Source organism: Pipra filicauda, unplaced genomic scaffold (assembly GCF_003945595.2).
Source record: "Pipra filicauda isolate LSUMZ 115617 unplaced genomic scaffold, ASM394559v2 scaffold119_size3216105_pilon, whole genome shotgun sequence".
Lineage (NCBI taxonomy): Eukaryota > Metazoa > Chordata > Aves > Passeriformes > Pipridae > Pipra > Pipra filicauda.
In genome coordinates this window covers 1762290-1784513 of record NW_024103651.1, presented here as the reverse complement: position 1 = coordinate 1784513, position 22224 = coordinate 1762290, and the positions used below count along the sequence as shown (strand labels likewise).

General features: G+C 41.6%; 1 protein-coding gene across 11 annotated transcripts in view; it reads left to right on the top strand.

Moving 5' to 3' along the window:
• Window positions 1–22224, top strand: part of CELF2 (CUGBP Elav-like family member 2) — a 456142-nt gene that overhangs the window by 343031 nt on the left and 90887 nt on the right. For all 11 annotated transcript variants that reach the window (XM_039386308.1, XM_027728230.2, XM_039386268.1 and 8 more), the window contains one exon: window positions 11220–11302. In XM_039386308.1, the coding sequence (XP_039242242.1) occupies window positions 11220–11302 (83 nt within the window). The remainder of the gene's footprint in view (window positions 1–11219; window positions 11303–22224) is intronic.

Sequence of the window (22224 nt, the reverse complement as noted above, 5' to 3'; positions counted from 1 at the left end):
ATTTAACCTAGAATTTCTCCCCACGCTACTTAAGCATCCCTTAAGCCATCTCAAATGCCTTGTATTGATTTCTTCCATTTCCTATAAGCTAACTTTTGGAGGAAGCATGCCAGACTGTAGTGAGGTAGATGGAAACAATGCTGGCAAGGATTGTTCTGCTGTTACTCACGTCACTACAATTGCAGTGTCTTTTTACCTCAATTTTTTTTTTTCATGATTTCTTCAGAGTATTCCTTTGAGCTCAGAACATTTTATTCTTTCTATTTTACAGGGAAAAGCTAGGGTATAGGGAGATGAAAGGCCAAATTGTTCAAAAGCATTTAGGCAGTGAAAGATTCAGATGGGCATTGAACATTATTTTCAGAAGAACTTCAACACTCTATTCCTAGAAATGAGTGATCCAAGGTCAGATTTTAGATTGTTTCGCAAAAATAATATTCACCTCTTCCAAATCCAGTTAACTGTTGAAACCACTCCATATGCCATGTTCTTACCAAATGTCTGGGTAAAAGCTAGGGTTGGGGTTTTGTTATTGTTTTTTAAATGAGTTAAGTGTCAGCAACAGCAATCATTCCACTCTGTGCCTTCTTTTATAACTCCTACTCTCTGGACCTCTTCCTCTTTTGTCTCTTTGTACTGCTAGTTCTGGCTTTTCCTATGCTGTCCTTAGAAGACACAAGCTCAAAAGTTTAGAGCTGTCAGAGGGATTTAAACAAAACTTCATGTCAGATACAACAGGACTGGATAAACTATAACTTGTAAAATACATCATGTTATCATGAACTCATAAATGTGTTGATATCTTTCTAAAAACAAGGTGTAACACAAAACATTTTTATTGTCTTGTGTGCCTGTGGCAACAAGGAACATGCTGGAATGTTCCTGGAATCATCATTGAATCATAGAATGATTTGGGTTGAAAGGGACCTTAAAGATCATCCAGTTCCACCTGCCTGCCAGGGGCAGGGACACCTTCCACTAGACCAGGTTGCTCAAAGCCCCATCCAACCTGGCCTTGAACACTTCCAGAGATGGGGCATCCACAGCTTCTCTGGGCAACCTGTGCCAGTGCCTCACCACCCTCACAGGGAAGAATTTTTTCCTAATACCTGAGAGAAACCTGCCCTCTTTCAGTTTGAAGCCATTCCCCCTTTTCCCATCACTACAGGCCCTTGTCAAAGTCCCTCTCCAGCCATCTCCAGGCCCCCTTTATGTACTAGAAGATGCTATAAGATCTCTGATTCTGTTTCTTTAAAAAAGAAAAAAAGATTAACTCCTGTGTTCTTGCTACAGAAAACTCATCTTGTGTGTGAAATTTGCTAGTGAGTGAGAGCTGGTTCCCAACTGATGAGTACAACAATAAAACAGTAATTTAACTGATGTTGTCTGCTAAAGTTAAATAAGCTTGCAATATATTTCTGTGAAAGTTAAGCTATGTTAGCAGGGATGTCATGGAGAGGCTACTTAAATTCCTTCATTGCCATTTCACAGAATCACAGGCTGGCTGAGGTTGGAAGGAACCTCTGGGATTCATCCTATCCAACCCCTGCTCAAAGCAGGATCACCTGCACCAGGTTTCTCAGGGCTGTGTCCAGGCAGGATTTTAATATCTACAGGGATGGAGAGCCCACAAACCTGCGTGGGCAAACCATGCCAGCATTTGATCACCATTAAAATAAAAATGTTTTTCCTTATTTTTAAGTTGAATTTCCTGTATTTTAATTTGCGGCCATGGCCTCTTGTCCTGTCATTGAGCACCACTGAGAAACCTCTATCTTCTTTACTTCCTCTCCATCAGGCATTTTTAGACACTGATAATATCCCCCTGAGCGTTTTCTTCTCCAGAGTGAGCAGTACTAGCTCTCTCAGTCTCTCTTCATATGAGAGGAAGAGGCTTCAGCCTCTTCCTCATCTTCGTGGCTGTTCACTGGACATCCTCCAGTATGTCCACATCCCTCTGCTGGGGAACCCAGAAAAAGATCCAGCCCCCCAGATATGTCTCAGCAGAGGGCAAGGATCACCTCCATTGCCCTGCTGGCAGTGCTCTGCCTGATGCAGCCCAGGATGCCATTGGCATTTAACCAGTGAAAATAATTTGCAATACAGAACACAGGTTTTTCATAGTGACAGTGAAAGTTTATAAATCACAGTTAACTCTCAAAAATTTGAGGATTTTGAAGGGATAATTTTGTGGTAAAGCTATTCTATTGTGAGTATTTTTCACTACAGAGTTGCCTCCTATTTGAACTAGGACTTGAGTGGCTTCTCAGGAGTCACAGCGCAATTAGAGGTTTCATCAGAGCAGTGATCTGGTAGTCTTATCAGGAAAAGCCAGTCTTCAGTGATCTTTGTCAAGCATTCAAGTGAAAGAAGAAATAGAAGGAAATCCAGGACTATAAGATATATGTGCTGGGAAGTTTGATTTGCTGCTAGTGAATGCCAGAGTTGGAGACCATAGGGCTTTTGAAATGTCATTAGGGAAAGATGTGTCCCTGCCTATGTTAATTTATGTAAACATGATCTTTGTAGAGTCTTTTTGAATTGAAATAGAGTGTCACAGCAGTTTTCTGCTGTAAGAATGGATTAATAAGGGAGGACATCTTAATTTTGTGTTTCCATTTTTTTTTTAGCATCTGTTCGCTGAGCCCTCTTTCTCTACTACATCCAAATATATAATTAGCAGATGGTCAAATTTAGGGGTTAACTTGCACAGAGGGCATGTTAATTCACTTTAAAGCCAGGAAACTCAAATCAGTAATCGTTACCTGGCCAAGGAAAAGGGAAACAATGACCATCTGCTAGGAAGCAAAGAGTAAGAATTTTGTGTGAGGGAACAAGAAAGTGAATTAAAGATTAAGGAGAATTAATGCAAGAACAAGAAGAAAAAGAAGGGAAAGAAGAAAAGAAAAGGTAAAGAGGAAAGGAGGAGCAGGTAACACAAGAAATAAGTAGTTTTTTGTATTTTCATTTTTTGTAGTTTTACTTAGATGTCTCCCCAGTTTCAAGATTTTGTTGTGATATGATGTATATATCTAGTGACAGGCCAGGTATAAAACTATGTCCAAATAAAAAAAAAATCTCTTGTACTTTGCGTATATTCTTTTCTATATTTTACAAGTGGGAAGTGCAGTGACTTCCCGTGGGAGACCCCTCACAGAGCTAAAGGCTGGAATGCCATGTCCCCACCCTCTCCCCCTGCTGTGCTACTTACTTGAGAATTTCTTTTCCAAAAGCTCTGACAAGCAGGTTTTTTTGTAAGCCATATGGACTGATGTATAAGATCCCAATTATTCTCCACCCCTGAGATCTAGAAATGGGAACGGACCAAACCTGGACTCAACAAGAGGCACTGAGCAGCCGCTTTGATTTTCTCACTGGTGTTGGTTGACTGACAGCCATTCATCTCATAGGGCTGGGAAAGCAGTGACTCTCCCTAGGGATTTACACTGGGGGTGGGTGCTTGGAGGGGCTGGCAAAGGAGGAACGTCCCAGGCCAGACCAGTGGTGTTTCCATCAACCTGCAGATCAGGGTGTTGATGCAGTGCTGATGTGCAGGTCCAATGGCACCGACTGCTCAGCTCTATCTTCACAGCATTTTCTGAATTTGTCTTGGAATGTCTCTCATCCACTAGTCAGCCTAGACCAATAAAGCTCAGCTTCCATCCCATCACACAGTGATGGTTTCTTTAGGGACAGATTAGTTAGTAATGACATAAAATTGCCTTGATGCTGTAAACCTGATTTATGCGTATTTATTTACCCTGCCACCATGTATAGAATCTAATTCTGCATTTACTTTTTTTTTCCTCCTTTATCACCATCTAGTGCAAGTATCATATGATTATTGCCAAGCTGCAGATGTGGAAGTTGGCCCCTTCCTTCAGAAGTAAAGCAGAGAGTACCAGAATTCTGGCCATTCGCTTTCCATTTATTACACAGTCAGCAGGAGAACTCAGGAATTTGCAAAAGCTGCCATTGTCCTATATGAAAAAACGTACATTGAAATTCTTCAGATACGTGTACAGCTATTAGCCATTTAAAACAGTTTAATATAAGTGGCTTATTTCAGAGAGCAAGAAAAGTAGATTCTGGCAATTTTGCCCTTGATATCTTTTCTATCTGTGTCACACTTTAGTAAAAATTTACATAATAATGGGTAGGGAAGTGTTGTGGCACACTAACCGGTGCATATTAGTTCTTAGTCGCTTTCCCAAAAGGCTTGAAAATGCAGCAGATCTAATCTAGGTCAAAAAAAAAAAAAAAAAAAAAAAAGAAAAAAACCCACTTCCATTTTGTAGGCAGAGGACATTTATAGAGAGCATTTGTATTCACAAGGGTATGGGAATGACAGAGTGCGACTCCTCCAAAAGAGCTCCCCGGTGCAGCTGAAGGCTGACAGCAAACTAGGACTTGTGGCCAATTAACAGAAAGGCCGTCATAACTTGCAAGGCATGGAGAGAAAAAATTGAGCTCCATGGGATCATTTTTCACTGGCCATTTACAGGGCTGTTACCAGCCTGGAGCATTTGGGCTTCGATGCCAGTGGGGCAGTGGGGGCAATCTGGGGCTGGGGCACTGCCACCCTGCATTTTACAGCCAGGAGGGAAAACAGAGCATGGGGTGGAATTTGGCACGTCCCAGTTGTGAATCCTTCTCACATGTGAGTCCCTGCCTACATTCAGCTAATGTATTAATATTAGAAGTGGCACTGCTATAATATGTGCTGTCATTAGAGTGGCAATGAGGTTTCCTGGCTGGTGACAGGACTGGTAATACGGTTTCCATCAGGGTGCCAATTATATCAAACTATTAGCAAACCTGAGCTAATTGGGAGGTGGCATCATTAAAGGTTGATTTCTGCAGTATTCGGCAATTCTATCAGGGATTGCTTCGGGAGAGAATCGTTGCCATTGTGCTCTCCAGTGACTCCATATACAATAGGGCATGAGGATGGTGCAGGTAGGAATCAAAATGCATCCCTGTCTTAGCAACCTTCCTTTTCTGTTCAGCAGAATTTTAAAAACAGTTGGATTTTTATTTCTGGAATCCTTTGTCAGAAATGGCTGTATTTGCTATTCAGGCAGTTCACGTTTTTCTCTGTTTTTTTTTATGGAATCCGCCAACAAAAATCTCTAATACTTGAAACACCTCTCCTAATACTAGAGTGGTGTCTTCAATGGAGGTTAGCTAGTTGCACACTAACTGTAACACAGAGAAACTGCCAGGCAAGGCTCCCATTGCACTGCACCAAATGCAACAAATGTGAAAAATCTCATTGCCCAACCACGCACCTGAACTCCTTGTTGCAATAGGTCTTCTCAGTGGCTTTAGTGGAAAAGAATTTTTAATGTCTTCACTGTCTTTTGGAAAATGACATTACAGGTCGTGGTGGGTTTGGTTGCAAATCACACTGTTCAGGCAACTGTTTGTGATTTACAGAGCGGTGTTAATGTTTAACTTTTGGTGGTGGAGGAGCGAATGTGGAAATCTGGAGAGGAACATTTGGAGGGGAAAAAAAATAACAAGAAAAAGAAATCCTCCTTAACTTAAACTAGCTTGAACTCTACTGGATTGACAAGAAGCTACTGTCCCCATTGAGATTCCAGGCTTGTATGAAGCCAGCACCTGTTCTGCTTGCAAATGCACACACAAAAGTGAGCTTCATTCACAGAAAGAAAGAAACATAGCGGGACTTCACTCATTTAGCCTTCCAGGGCCTTCAGTCCCTTGATCTGTCAGCCCCTTAGAATTCAAACGCAGCCTTTAAAAGAATTTTCAATTCACAACATGATGACTTTGTTGATGTCCTGAATGTGAATGTATTTTGAATTGAATTTGTCTGCCAGGATTCCATTACTTGCTAAAAGAATACAGAGTTCAATCATCAGATAATCATTATAGCTGTTTTGAAGTGTTTATTTTATTAGTCTAGAAGGTAAAGCAAATTTCATACTTTTAAGTTGTTGCAGGCTTTGCAGGCTCCCTGATAAGCTCTTGTGTTTCTATACCCCATGGTTAGGGTTCAGATACTGGCAGCAGGTGATAATATGCACAATGCAGAGCGATCCAAACTGACAAATTTTGACAGTTGAAAACTATAGAAACTAATAAATCAGACCAACAAATATGAGGAGGTTTTTCTTCCTGTCTCTTTTCTCTTTTAATTCCCAAAAGTTAAATTTTCAGGCCAGAGAAACTGCAGAATATTTTTCTTCAAGCAAATTAAAACCTCAGAGCATCTTGTAGAACAATGTGTTTTAATTCCTGTCCACATCGAAGGGTTATTTTCTCGTGTTGATGCATGTGTGTAATTCCTGGTAACTTTAACTTAGGAATTGTATAGTCAGTTTATAGAGCTGTGAGAGACTTTTTCACACCCGAAGCAAGATGGAGGTTGCTGTATTCATTCAAGCATGAAATCCTGGCTGAGAGATTAAGCCTCTTACACAGATCCCAGTGCCGTTAAATGCCAATGAGGACCGTGTAAGCCACATCTCCGAGTGGAGGAGAGCTTCCCTTTGTTAGTTGTTCAAAATTAGAAATGTAAACAGCTCTCATGGAGTAATTAGTCTGTGTTTGAATTGTGAGAAAGTGATAAAAATAATGACATGGCGGAGCTCCTAGCGATGTCACACAGCTGTATCTTACAGCCTAACAAAGACATGACTGCTCTGCTGGGAGGTAAATGTGGGCTATAGAGCAGAAGTCACACGGGAGGAGAAGTCCCTTTGCATAAGGTCACTAACAGCTGTCTGAAAAAATCCCTCTTGCTTACAGGAGGAACGGCGTTTTTTGAAGTTTCATGGTGAAAACTGCAATTTGTCATAATTCCACAATGCACACGTGTGTCCTCCAAAAACCCAGGTTCTCTGTCAGGAGAAATTCATGGCTACAGTGGTGTGAGAGCCCTCACCACTTGCTCTTCTTTTTCCCATCCCTAACTCCTAAATGACTGCTTTAGTGAACCTGTGGCTTCATGGTCCCCCTGTAATCCGTCGCTGCCATCTTTGACGGTGACTCACATAAAGCTGTTTCTAGCTATACACAAGGTGTTTTGCCCGTGTCACTGTCTTGCTAAACAGGTTTCTGTGGAAATTAAATAAAATCACCACCACTGGTGCTAATTGGTGCCTTTGGCAGGCTGAGCAAGGGCTTGTGAATTGAATGTGTCATGGAGAATTGAATGTGTCAACTCTCTCCCAATGGCTGGGACCTTGAGGTCTTTTTCTGGCACTAAATTTCCTTTGAAAAAAAAGAAAAAAGGGGGGGGCGGGAAGAGAAAGAGAGAGAAAAAAAACAAACTGAAATAAAAGATCTTTTCCCTTTTTTTTTTTATGAGGTGTTGAAGTTGAGCATTGTAGTGTCCACACTGAAGTGTTTGCTTGTCAGATGCCTTGAGAAGTAGGGCTGTTTTCTGCTGTTGTTTCTCAGGCATCCCATTTGTTGCCATTAGATGCTGAGCAGCACGGAGTGGCAGGTTTTATTCAGTCTGTTCAAGCATCTGGCAGGATAGCCATGAAGTTGTTGCCGATGTCCTTAAGGGACTGTAGGGATCTGCATGATTCATTCAGTATTTTTTTCAAGGTACAAAGAAGAAATGTCTTACGCTGTAGTAAATACTGTTCCAAGTAGAGCACAACCAGCTTAGCAGAGTGCAGGAGATTTGCTGCTTTGGAGGCACTGACTGGCAGCACAAGCTCCCGTGCCTTTGGGCAAGAATACACTAACCCACGTGGAGTTAAACTGGGCTGTATTTCAGTCTGCTGAGGATTGGCAGAACCATGTCCACAAACCAATTCACATTTTAAGTTGCCCTGACTAGGAGGGGAGAAGGTTATCACTGCCAGGCTTTGAGTTATTTGGGTGTCAGAAAAGCCTCATTGTGGTTCAAGCTGCTGTCGAGTTTGTTGGTGATGAAGCCAAGATTATGTGTGCAGGAGGCTGGAGAGAGGAGGGTTGCATTTTTTTGTTTTTCTTTCAGTTGGAAACGTACTTTTTCTTTTCCAGTTGGGCCATTTGTTTGTCTTTGGCAATATTACGTTTACTTTGGGAAAATGGAGGGAGGAAGGTCTTTCAGCAGGGGACAGCTACTAGTCCTAAAGCACAGATTAGCCATATCCTTTTACACAGGTATCTTCCCTTCCAATATTTCTTCAGAAAAGACTGAATTTGGTACTTTCTCTTATGTACTGAGCCAAAGAGATTTTACACTGAAGGTATCTTCAATGCAGTTTACATAACATGGCACCAAGAAACTCTGGAAAGTCCATAGGCTGAGAGATAGCATTTCCTTGGGGACCACATGCTCTGTTGCCTTTTCTGTTCTTCTGTGTCTTCTTATTTTCGAGTCCAGCCCTGACCTCTGCAGCAGATTCAGGTGTCCACAATAAGGTGTCCATGTTCTCCTCAAACCACAGAAAACTGGGTCTTGTTGTGGGTTTGATTTTTTTTTTAAGAAGTTACAAGCCAAATGTGTCCAGAGAAAAATTTTTATCCATGTGCATTTTCAGAAGTGTCAGTCTGTGAGCTTAGAAGTCTTCATTTTTGTCAAGGTCCGATAACCTGCCTGAAACACCTGCATATTTCCCATTAAGCTACTGTTTTCTTCCAGCCCTCATTCACAGACACATTTTTCTATCCTGAGCTATTACTTCCCAAAAATGACCAGTTAAAGGGTATTTCACAGCATATTCATCTTTCAAGTGCAGTTCTTTCAAGTAGTGCCAAGAATGATAAACCAATAGATTTCAAACTTCTCCTTATCAGAATGAACCCACAGAGCTGAAATCTAAAATGAAACTCTTCGGGCCCATGGAAAAGGACATGGCAATTGCAAACTTGTGATTACAGCTTGATATTTTCCCCTCTGAATTCTCTCTCCTGGTTAAAAAACTATATATTAAAAATCTAATAAATGAAGAAATAATAGAAGATAGACTTTGGGACTAGCTAGCAGGATAGAAAAATGCTGCAGTGTTGTCTCAAAGTTGCACTGTTAAATGTCACAAACTCAGATTTGTTTCCTATTTTTCTATTTTTCCTATTTTCATTCTGGAGAAAAATAATTCAAATTTTCATAATTTTCCAGTGAAATAAAAGGTTTACAAACACTCACAAGAAGCACAAACAGGCTGTGGCTGTTTGTGCCACATCCCTGAGAACAGTGTTCCACTTACTGAAATAATTATTAAACCGTCTCCATCATAAAGTGTGAAATTTTAAAGAAGCTGTTGGCAGTATGAAAAATGTTTCTCTCAGCTGTGTTATGTCTGCATTACCTGCCTGCCCATGTGTTGTAGTGCCTGCAAGTGATTTTCTGTGTCAGGGATAAACTCGCTGTATTCCAGCTGGGAATACATGGTCACCTTTGCTTGTTATGGAGGTAATGATTGTTGCTGGTCTGGCTGCAGAGCTGGAGGGAGGATTCCCAGTGCCATGCAGGGCTTGAGCCAAGCAAGAGGCAGCAGAGGGGCCATTCTGGATTCAGCCCTTCCGTCCAAGGACCACCTCTACACAGTCACAATGTTTGCTGTGTTCTGCTGTGCACGCCCTCTCCTTGTCTCCTTTGCCATTATGAGGATGCTGCATGGCTGAGCACAAGTGGGCATGTCAGATGGGCTGGGATGCTTCACCTTGGCCAACATAAGGGAGCTGATGCAAACATCATCTTTGCTCACTGCCTAAAGCACAGATTATTTTATCTGTGTCATGCTCCAAGGGAATACCAAGGCTCGTGAGCCCAGGTTTCTTTTATTTACTGATTGGTTTTGACATTTCTCTGGAGCTGTAACAAACCTCTGACTGTGCTTAAGAGAACAGTAAAACCTGCATCATCTTGTGTGATGCGAAGTTGGTTTTTACTTCAGGAACCACTTCTGCCTCCCAGCCAGCATTCCCCAGCATGTTTTCCCTCTCCCCATAGTAGCTGGGTCACCAAACACCACATCTGCATCCACAAGCTCTATAGGAGCTTTGGGTTCTCTCCTTACTGCGGTTCCAAAGCAGGGACTGCCCATATCCGTGGGACAAGGGCTGGATTCAGCCCCGCCGTATTTCCCCTGTGGATAGAGTAGCAACCAATTATTCCCTAAGGGTATTCCTGCATCACTGATTTACTGTGCTAGATGGGAGCTTTCCCAGCATGAATTCTCCTTATGTCTGTACCTGCAATCTTGTGTTATGGACATAAGTGTGGCAAGTGGTGCTCTCAAAGTGGTTTCCCTCCCGCTGAAAATAAAGCTGAAGTCACAAGCTGGGATGTTGTGTTGAACATCTCACTGGCAACAAGGACCTCCCTCTGTAAATTCTCTGCATGAACCCTGTGCACGCCCAGGATTAGGGCTGGGACATTACAGATTGCAGTGAGGCAAATCCTGGTCCTTGTTGTTTGTCCCACGCCTGTCGCATTATAGCTCTTCCCTTGGGGATCTACCTGTGAGCCCTGACCTCGCCCTGGGGGTGGTGTTGAGCTGCCTGGGTTGTGTGTGTTGCAGCAAAAGCTACTTGACATGTTTGCAGTGGAGAAAGTGGCAGCAACCCATCCCACAGACCACCCAGTTGTACCGTGCTGTCAAAGGGAAAACCACAGGATTAAGGCAACTAAACCCACCCTCTTTACTGAAAATTAGGCAGATGCAGGGTGAGCAGAGCCTCCCTTTACACTGTCAACCATCGGCAGCCTCCATTATCCCACCATGGTGAATTCTCCTGTAGCTTATTTTTCATTCTTGCAACTGAGATGAGTGTCCTACCTCCGGTCCTGCCTGGTTTCAAAAAGGAGGGGAACCAACCTTAGCTCTTTTATGTAAGGCCCTTTAAATAAGGTCCTGCTTTAACCTGATTTTCTGCCTGGGATGCAACAATGAATTCCTGCTGCTTGAGCTTGCCATGTTGCTTATATTCAAAGTATAATGGGGAGCCTTCAGAAAAATATAACCTTATTTACACTGTACAAAGCCAATTGGATTTTGGTTAACAATTTCTAAGTGATTACAGTTCACTAACAATGTAGGTGTGCTATAGATGCAATGCACAGGAGGGGACTTTTTATTTTAAACCAAACAGGCTTTCTTTTATTCATGTCATTCAGGCAGCCTCGGGATAATTCACATTTCCAGCTTTCATATTGTGTTGTTCAACCACTGTTTTTTCTCCCTGCCTATTGTACTCTTACAAATCGTACTCACTAATTTCTGAAAGCTTTTCATTTCTCTCTATAGGTTGTTGTTTCGTAACATTTTATACAAGAAAAGCTGCTCTTGAGGCACAGAATGCACTGCACAATATTAAAACTTTACCTGGGGTGAGTACATTTATTTTTTGATCCTAATTATTTTACTGCCAGAAAAATAGCCCTTTTACTCTCAGTGCTGCTTGGTGCCCCAAATGACCTTGATCTCTGCAAGGAGGGTGGCAAACCTGATGGTCTGTCCTGTACCAGTGCCAGTCCTGTAGCAATGGCATCATTTCCACAGGCAGCTGCTCTTCTGTAGAAAGTCCCTTGGCTGGAAATAGTGCTGATACCTGCTGACTAAAGGCAGTGACCAAAGTGCAATGTAGATTCATTTCTAATTTTTTTTTATTTAAGGGGGAGGGAGGGAGAGAGAGGGGATAAAATACGGCAGAAAAACACTACGCCAACAGGACTTCAAGTTTCAAAAGGGAGAGAGGAGCAAAAGACAAGAAACAGCCAGCTTTGTTAAATGCAGCCTTTATTCACATGGTTTCTAAGCAACTTGAAAGCATCGGTGTGGTGGCTGCCCATCTCAGGATGTTGTAGAGCGTGGTGCCACATTGCTGCTTGCACAGTGTCATCCTGTTCCCTGCCACCACCTCTCCTCACCACCTGCTCCCACTGATAACTCACACCAGCACTCAAAACAGTCATGATTGTGTTGTACAAAGTGTTCCTTGCGTTTTCCTATGGTAGTTTATATTTAAATTGCAGGGCTAGAGAGAAGTATATCACTGGTAATTGCATGTCTTAACTCTGAAATTTTCTTGTTCCACACTTTTCATTTTTCCTGCTGAACACAGCCAAATATTTTGAGGATAGAAAAGAAAAAAAGATAAAGGATGGAGGTTTATTCCCTTTTGATGTAGGAGAAATGTTGAATTATATGTTTAAAGTGTCTGCTTACAGACATGAAAATAAATAAATACACTATATAAACAAAGAGAGCATTGACTGGACTGAGAGTTATATGGCCAATATCTGCTTTAGTTCCTATGTGCTCTATGTGAAATTGGACACTATATGTTTGAAAAATTCACATCTGGCCAGCTCACTTTATGTAACTCCTGTTAGGAAAGCCACCTTATCTGTCATGGAAATGACCAGCCTAGAGAAGTACGTGGGACAGTTACCTGTGAATCCTGCTAATTCACCAAGGCAAAATGGAAGTCCTCTGTCATTTTCAGGTGTAAATGCCCTAAGTGGTGGTAGGAAATCTGCAGAGGTAGGCCAGCCACAGGAAAACAGGAGAAAAATTGCAGCACTTGAGATTCAAGTGATGTTTTCCAGCAACTGGCTCTCAAAAGGGGCAGTGTCAAGACCTTACAAGCCTCCCGGTAGCAGGCTTGACATTAAGGTTGTACGGGACGGATGTGTCATCCTCAGAGAGAAATGAAGGCTCTGAAAGGTGATTTCCTTGTTGTTTCCCATCTCCACTGCCAGGAAAAGCCGAGCCCTTGGACGAGTGCTCTAACCCAATTCAGCTAATGTTGCACTTAAACCAACTCGCTGAATTACTGCTCTCCAACATTCTTTGAGTCAAATGGCTGTGCAGATTGGATGGACACTCTAGTGGAAGGTGGTCCTGAGCTGCTGGAGCAGCACCCTGCCCAGACAGCATCCCTGAAGCTCTGCTGCAAGATCTACACATCACTTCTCCTAGAAATAGAGAGGGTCCTTTTAGAAACATAGAATTGTTAGGGTTGGAAAAGACTTCCGAGATCATTGAGTCCAACCTTTGGGCGAGCACCACCATGTCAACTAGACTATGGCACTGAGTGCCACGTCCAGTCGTTTTTTGAACACTTCCAGGGATGGTGACTCCACTACTTCCCTGAGCAGCCCATTCCAATGCTTGACCACCTTTTCAGTGAAGTTCTTTCTGATGTCCAATCTGAGCCTCCCCTGGCACAGCTCAAGGCCATTTCCTCTTGTCCTGTCGCTGGTTGCCTGGGAGAAGAGCTTGACCCCCACCTGGCTACAACCTCCTTTCAGGTAGTTGTAGGGAGCGTTAAAATCTCCCCTGAGCCTCCTGTTCTCCAGGCTAAATAACCCCAGCTACCTCAGCCACTTTTCTTTGCTCCTCTGTTATTCCCTGAGCCCCTCAAGCTGGTTGCTGTGTTTTGAGAGATCTTAGTTATCTCAGTGGGTGACGGGGAGAGGCAGACTCCTCCTCTGACTTCTACACATTCAGATGGCAAAGCTGGCTCAGCTCTGCGTTGCATCTTACTTGAGCAGTTCATCATTTTCTCCTTCACTTTTGCACAGCTAATGAGCAGGCAGCAGTTAAAGGCGCTGCTGTACCTTTTGATTTTTTTTTAAATTTCCAAAATAATAGTTTTTCTAAAGCTCTCTCTAGTTCTTTGTCTTTCCAAGATGAGTTTTTATGTCCTGACTGTGAGGTTGCAAACTTTCCTTTTAAGGAAATGTGGAAATTGCATCCCTGTGACTCTGGGGTCTGATACAGCCAGAGATGTTTAGATTTTACTTTGAGATAAGTTGTTATACCTACTTTTTAAATGGACACCTCCAATAAAGAGAAGCAACTTGAATACAAATCTACTACTTGTCCTTCAGGATGATTCAGCATATATTATATAACAGATTCTATATTTTGCACGTGCAGTATGCTGACATTCAGCGTATATGGAGATACTGTTATGCTGCATCTGTGTATGCCCAAAATAACTTCATTTAAGTTGTGGCACACGTGCTGAAAACACTTCACGTTAGCAGGATTCTCCATATATGAATTTTAGCAATTTCTGTATTGTTCCTCTTGCCTGCTAAGCAGCTTTTACTGAACAAGCAGGAATTGGTAGTGGATGGGTCCATGTGTGAAATAATCTCAGAGCAAATGGAAGCAATCTTCTGGCAGAGCTGCAACAAGGGATGAATTTGGATCAGGTTCATTTGGGCATCAAGTGTCAGCTTGCTTCCAGTAAATGAGGTATGGTCGGTAGGAGGTTCAGTAATAAGGTATCTCCTGGAAACAAAAGAATCTGTGCCTTCCACTTTTGCTGTAATACCACCATGCATCAGATAAGGCATCCTTAAATAGCCCAGGAAGAAAATCCGAGGCAAAGGCAAGTGATTTATTAGTGTAAGGTAAGGAAAGCTGGCAGAGGCAGGAGCAGGGGGCTGTAGGGATGCTGTGGTGCTTGGAAATCATCTGTGTTTTACCTGCATTCAGGTGTAACCTGCGCTGCTGCAGAGGCATGGAGGAAAATACCTCCGTCTTCATTAAATGAATGAACCTAGATTATTTTTGTGGTGGTCTCTTCATTTCTTAAATGCAGACCTGCTCCGTGTGGCTCAGTAAGGAGGTTTTGAATCGGCACCAGTGGAGCCAAAAAAGTGGGTTTTTTAGTGTGAAATTCATCCCCCTTCCAAGACTGCATGTTCAGTTTAATTTAAGTAGGTATTTGAGCAAAGCCTGCAGTGCTCTGTCTCTATCTTTGCTTTTTGCCTGGACCTCATCCTTAACAGAGACATGAAAACACGAGCGCTTGATCTGCTCCTTTGAGCTGCACCCTTTTAGTGGACATGAAGAAAATAAGACCAGATATAAATGATTAATGCAGGATCTTGGAAGAAAATATTGCAGGGTGCCTTGCTGTTTGATTACAAGCCTTGGAATTAGTCAACATTTCCATAATTCTAAACCAATATACACCTGTTTTCCCACTGTGATGTGAAGGCACAACTTAATTTAACAGAAACCCTGCTGTGCTAAATCTCTCATTAAATACCAAGCTAGTTCTGTAATTTAAAGTTGCAGCACTACTATTTTAACTGAATTGCCTTTGTATTATAAAATTAATAAGAAGTTAATGATGCACTTTGCTGTATTCTCTCAGATATTTTTTTTTCACAGCAACAACAACAAAAAAGAAAGATAAAGAAGAAAAACATGTCACCAGCTGACATCTCAAGGCTTTTCTGGTTTTAATCATTTTCCTGAGGATAGAAATTCATTTAAAAGATTTTTTTTAAAAATTTTAAAAAACTTTCTGCACAAGTAGGATCAAACATCATCTTTCTTACTCACGATTAGTATAATCTCTCTGTTAGTCATAACACTCCTTGTCATATAATGGAGCTTTTATCTTCCCCAAAAAATGTATTTAGATATCACTCGTTATGTAGGATTGCTGCTAGGCAGGGAAGATATGCAGTGTTTGAGAAATACAGGCATATTGTTATATATAAATCAGATCAACGAAACAGGGACAGTTCTCTTCTGTTTACTTGGTGCTGGAATCACAAGTAGCTTTTATGTCTTGTAAATGAACAACATGACTTTTCAGATGTGTCTTTTCAAATATAACATGGAAGCACACAGCTGATATCCTCATAGCTCATACGGATGCGGTTTGTATTGTTCAGCTTAGAGTCAGGTTTTCTTGTAGTGTTCATTTTGATTTTGTTTTAAAAGGCAGAAGGGAGAAAAGGGAAAACCTCAATTTGAATGTAATAATGATCTTAGAAATCTGCTTCTTTGGGCTGAGATGTAGAACTGAGGCCTTAACTAGTCTCATCTTCATTAAGAATCTCATGGCTTCGTTAGAGGTGTTTTAACTTCTATTCCCTAAACAGAATAATCCAATAAATTCCACCCATCTAAATTTATTCTGTACCTTCCATTAGATGTAATAATCTTGGTTCCCCCATGCTCTAATTTGCTACTTAGCGAAAATTGGCTTCTGTATAGAGGGCAAACCTCAAAGAGCCTTATGTAGGGACTGCTTTAACTGCCTTCGTGGCACTGACATTTCTTCTTTGTTTTAATTTTAACATGCTTTATTTTAAAAACAGAACATGCTCTGGTTTGCTAACTAGTGAACCTGGTAGGATTTCCTGGCAAGAGTTAAGTGCAGATAGGTAACACAAGAACAGTATATGTTGGTTGGATTCTCGGAGCCAAATAACTGAATAAATGTACCTTTAATCCCATACAGAGGCCGTTTGAGGTCTGGAATCAATGGGCATCCATTGGTAAAATCTACACCTAAAACCCTTTGGAGTCTTTGCTCTGTAGTTGAAGTTAGATAGATTGGACATGACAACAATTGTTTATTGCCTTTATGTACATTTTTTGATATATCCTCATACCTAAGGTTATCACAGAAATAATTAACAGCCCACACCTATTTAGGCCTCTGCACTCCCATGCTTTTAACAGACTCATGGTTTGCGTGGTTCTTATTTCATTTGGGATATACATGTTCCAAGTAGCAGCAAACCATTTGTAGTGAAGTTCTGGCATAAAATTAGGATGTTAGCTGTATGAATTAATTTAAATAAGAGTTTAACAATGGAGAAATACAGTTTTGAGAAAGCTCTTAATATTTTAACAGCAAGGTGGAGTTTGTAGGATCTGTTTTGTAAAATATTCATGGCTTCCTTTTTTGCCAGATGCAGGCACCCATGACAAGTTTCTATGAAACCTCATTCAGCTTCTGATAAAATACCATCTGTCCAACAAGAAGTAAAAACCCCAAATATATTTCTGATTTTCACTTTACATTATGAGCTCCTTTCTAATAACTATCCTGGCATACTCCTTTCTGGAGTAGTGTTTTAATATCCGGCTCCCTTCTCTGCTTTAGGCCTTAAGGTTTGTCAGTATTATAGGAACATCATGTAAAAATTACCTGTAATAAAAAGGTAATCATCCAATACGACTTGAATAATAGCCTGAATATGATATATCCATGATTTTGAGAGATTTTGACAAACAGAAAGGGAATTCAAAGAGCAATTAAGTTAGTTAAGGGATTGCAATGATTGATTTATGATGACAAATTAAACTAATTCAGTACCCATATAGCATGGCCAAACGCTGCTTAATGAAGGATCCAAAAAGTCTAGAACTGTTTAAATTATAAAAATAACCAGATGGGAAAGCAGAGAATTCCCAGGGAGCATCTATTCCTAGAAACTGAGCTATAAGACATTGAGCGATGTTAAGAAAGTGAATCAGGCCTATTCCTTCCCTTAAAGTACAATTCAAATGGATAAATTTTGCCCAGCTCAGAAAGAAGAAAAGTGGTTTTTTATTATGCAAACACACCACTTCCACCTCTGCCCCTCCAAAAAATGTTGCACTGACTTTGTCACTTCAATGAAAAATCAATATTTGCACTAAATTCAGGTACCTTATTAGAAAGGCTGGGTTTGCACCTACAATTGCTGTGAAATGCCTAATGGATCACCAGCCTTGGATTCATAAAATGGAAAAAAGTGATTTAGGAACCCAATGAAATCCCTGTAAGTAGCTGAACGTGCAGCTTAATGGCAGAATGATGTGTGTTGTGCAGGTGTAGGGAGAGGGGAATATTGACCAAGTGAAAACAACTTCTCTAAATTGAGCAAAACATTTAATTCATAGTTATATTGTCCCTTTTTCTCAGTGAAGGATGGGGGGTCAAATTCACCTTCCTGTACAGCCTGATCATTAGGATAACTTTCTGGCATGTCAGGAGAATGCAGCTCATATCCTCTCTGACTTGTTTGTTGAAAGGATTTAACTTGAATTGACCTAACAGAGACTTCACCACTGGACTTAGTTGAGATTAGAGGTCACTGTCTCTCCTCTTGAAGCTGTTCCACTGCGTATGAAAGTATTAAACTCTCGTGGGGGTGAAAGAAAGCAAGTCACAGCACTTGGTTGCCTTAGTGCTGAGGGCACTGACTCAATGTGATATCTGGATATGAGTCTGTGCTCTAGAAAGTGTTTTATTCTTTGGAAAAGCTTCAAACATTTGGAAGACACTCTCCAAGAATAGGGAAATGCAGGAAGATCCATTGACTTGAGGCACTGTGAGAACGTGGTTAAACCTTGATCTGCCTTACTTGGGGGTTATGTCCCAACCTAAAACCTGGGTGTGTCAGGAAGGTGAAGAGCTGCACAGGGCATGAGCATCAATGAGCTGTTTTAGACCCCAGACATTCCTATCAGGCTGTTGCTTTTCCATGGTGTAGCAGATCTGGTGGGAAGCAGGAGCACATTAGCCCAGCTGCAAATGCAGTTAGATGCATTTAGCTTTTTTAGAGCGTTCTTTTGGAGTAGTTCGGGAATTTTTTTGCACAGCTTTGCAGTATAATAATATTGGGATGGAAATTAAGTAATGCATAATAATGGCTTGACCTTAGAAAAATTCACTGATGTGAAGCCCATCCCCAAAAGGCCAGACTGTTCTGGCATGTAACACTGGAATTTACCTCCTATTTCCAGAACTCCAACCAGTTGAGGTCATCACTTCGCAAAATCCCTCCAGACTGTTTTGTCCAACTTAGAACATCTTACTCAGCGAGGGTGGAGGATGAGTTCACAGGATATCACTTCCAAGCTGGGTACCCAAAAATCACTGATTCAGAGAACCTTTTGCTGCATACTTCAGAATGGAAAGCTCTGAAGAAAATCAAGAGGCCATCACTAGAGTACCCCAGGGTATTGCAAAGCTCACCAAGATTTAGGTGGGATGCTTACCTAAGGATAATAGCCCAGGCACTCTCTTAAACAGCTATTTATCCTTCTGCTGGTGTTAGCTGTTTTCTGTTATCTGGAACAGAAAGTACAGGTGCTTCAGTCAGCCTCATTAGCACCACGACACGAGCTATTAAAATTGTCTTCGTAATGAAAAACTAGTTCAGGGAGCCTTCCTAACTGTCTGACTACTCCTACAATCGTGAAATTAGAAAGGCAAATCGTAAACAATGTTGCAGGCATCAGGAAGCAACATCATTAGAGATGCCCTTGGATGCCATTTACCTGCCTCGATAGCAATGTTTGGCACCCATGGATCTGAGTTATGTTACGACCAAAGAGCCTGGACCTCATGGCGTGTTTATCACAGGGAGACTGTTCAGCATCCTCCTACCATTGTGTCCAGCCCTGTGAGCTGTGCTACCTCCTTCAAACACCTTGTGCTGTGTGGTCCATTGCTATTGAAGGGTTGCAGTGGTGTCTTGTTTAATGTTTGCATTCCCATGGCAGTGAGGGAAGCTGAGGTATCCCCAGCCAGCTTTCTCCCATCTGAGTCAGGTAATGAACCACACTGTGCAGGTGCAGCATGCTGTTCTATGTGACAACGTGCATGATGAGAGAGAGAATGTAAGTTCTGTCCTCTCTGTGGTCATTAGAAACCCCATAATACTGGAAAACCAGGTGAAACTGGGTGGCTTGATTGAGCCTTCTGCTCCAATAACACACTTTGGACAGTCATATTCTGGTTAATTAAAAACACTCTTTGCAGATCCGGAGAGATAATTGATTTTTTGCTCTTTCTCTGTAAGAATTATCATCTTCATCAGCTTAGTTGGAAGAGCTACTTTTTGTCTGCTCTTCCTCCTGTGGTGTGCAGAGAAATCCTTCCTCCTCTTGCCAGCAGGGTCCCTGGGGCTGCTGGAAATACTCAGGGTTTCATTTGGGTGCAAGCACCAATCTGGAGTACAGACTTGTTCATCTGATTGTAGTGGTAGGCATCCAGAACCTTTAGAGACACTAAAAAGAGAATTCCCACCCTGAACAGTCATGGAAGACGCATAGTTGCAGAGCTTATATTTTAGGCTGTCAGTGTGTGGGTCAAGTGATCAGCACCCTCTAAAGCAAAGAGCAAATATCTCTTAGTGGGACAAGGGGGAATGGCTTTAAACTGAAAGAGGGCAGGTTTAGATTAGATATTAAAAAGAAATTCCTCACTATGAAGGTGGTGAGGCACTGGAACAGGTTGCCCAGGGAAGCTGTGGGTGCCCCATTCCTGGAAGTGTTCAAGACCAGGAAGGATGAGGCTTGAAGCAACGTGTTCTAGTGGAAGGTGTCTCTGCCCATGGCAAGGGGGTTGGAACTAGATGGTCTTTAAGGTGTCTTCCAACCCAAACCTTTCTATGATTCTGTGATTAAAGTGTTAAATACCTTTTAACAGGAAAAGCACTACCAGAGAGGACAAGGCTAATGTTTGTTTCACTTTTGGAATGGTCCATAATATCTGAAGGAGTGGGAAAAAAAGGATAGAATGTCCATTTTGTTGCTGAAAACGGTAATGGCTTTGCTCCCAGACTGTAGCCTGAGTATCTCCAGGAGCAGAGAAGCAGTCACTGAAAAAGATGCCACCATAACTCCATTTATTGGCAAAAGCTTATCTCTATTGCCTTGTGCCAGGGAAGTTAAAAAAGCAAAAACTGCAAAAGAAAAAAACCCACATTGAGCTAAACAGTCTTAAGCAGTGGTAAACAAAATGTAGCTTCCTTTGTGGTTGATTTTTATCCAGCTGCAGCCAAATATCAAAGCAATATCAAAGGAAAGCTACCCATTAATTAATTCAGACTGACTTCACAAAGCAAGCTGGAGCTTTTGCTGATATCTGATTCTGACAACTTCCTGATCTTCACAAGTTGTCATTAAGAGTGGCATTAAAGCAGTCTGCAGTCATTCCCATCTCTCACTCTATTGTAGCTCAGAGATGGGCTATCGGCCGTTGTGGAAGGGGGGATACGCAAGCAGGGGTTACAATAAGCAACTTTGCTTCTTTGCAAATGGAATTTGCAATTTAACAGGGAATCTCATTAATACACTGCCTCTGTCATTCATCCTAGGAATGCTCACCCATTCCCACTTGCAAACATTACAAGTTGCAGCGAGTGGAAATTTTCTCTTCTGAAGGAGAATCACAGGAAAAAAAGAAACAGAGAAAGAAACTGAAAACGAAGCTCGTGTCTGAAAGGAATAATTAGAAGTCTGTAACGATCTTTAAGAAAGCATGAATAGAGCCTTATCACTGATTTCAAGATAGAGAACATTGGATTCTGCGTTGAGGAAAGTAAGATTGTGGAAAACAAGGCACTAATCATAGGATAAGATTAGTTTTAAACTAAGAACTCGGAGCAGCCTGGTCTAGTGGAACGTGTCCCTGCCCATGGCAGGGGGGTTGGAATGAGATGAGCCTTAAGGTCCCTTCCAACCCAAACCATTCTATGACTCTATAAACTGAAATTCAGATAACCTCCATAACTGAAGCTTGCAATACCACCATGAAAATAAACACAACACTCCGGTGTTCCTTACGACTGCCAGGATCTCTCAGAGGGATTAAAGCCTCATGCAGAGATGCGAGGGATGTGATACCTTCATATTTCCATTCAGCTGTGAATGGCTCAAATGATTGAAGGGAGTTTGTTTTCTAGACCATCACTTGAGCAAGTATCCACCAGACAGCAACTAATATTATTTTGTGGCAAATTCCTGACAATACCTTGGAGGAAAATGTGCTGTGTTATTATACAGTATGTTCATTTCAGATATTGCAAAGAATACAGAGAGGGTAAGTGCTGTTGTGGGAGTACCTCACCAAGCATCCACAGCAGCATCCATGTAGATGGTGCATTTATTTCCTTCAGGGCCAAGTACTGCCCAAATGCCAGTGATAAATGGGAATTATTTTTGATTGTACAGAGAACTGAGGATTTACCATCATAAGAGGTGAAATAAAGCTTAGATCAAGTATCAGGAAAAACATAAACAGTGTCTGTTCAATTAGAATAATCTTCTAAAGGAAACAAAGTTAAATCCCAATCCTTATGGGGGGTTGGGGTAGGAAAGTATTAGAAAATATGGCATAGGCAGTAATCCTGTACTGGCATTAAGTCGTTCAAGATGAGCTACTGGATTATTTCATCTCTCATTTCTCCAATTGCTAAGAAGTGAAGGAAATTGCTATGCTTGTGTGAATATAGAATACTCCTGTTTGTGCAAAAATATATGATTAGCCAAAAAGAAAGATCTTGCTAAGTAAGAGCTTCAACCAGTCTAAGTGCCGTGCTTATACACTTGTGTCTGGAGGGCTCTGAGGGTTGCTCAGGCAGGCATGTCCCTTGCCTCTTGTGACCCTTTTCATTTTGCAAAAAATGACATGGGTTTATCCCAGTTTAAAAGTGGCCTGATAGCTGACAGCCCTCATGTCTGCCACTTGTCTTCCTCCCTGTTGACA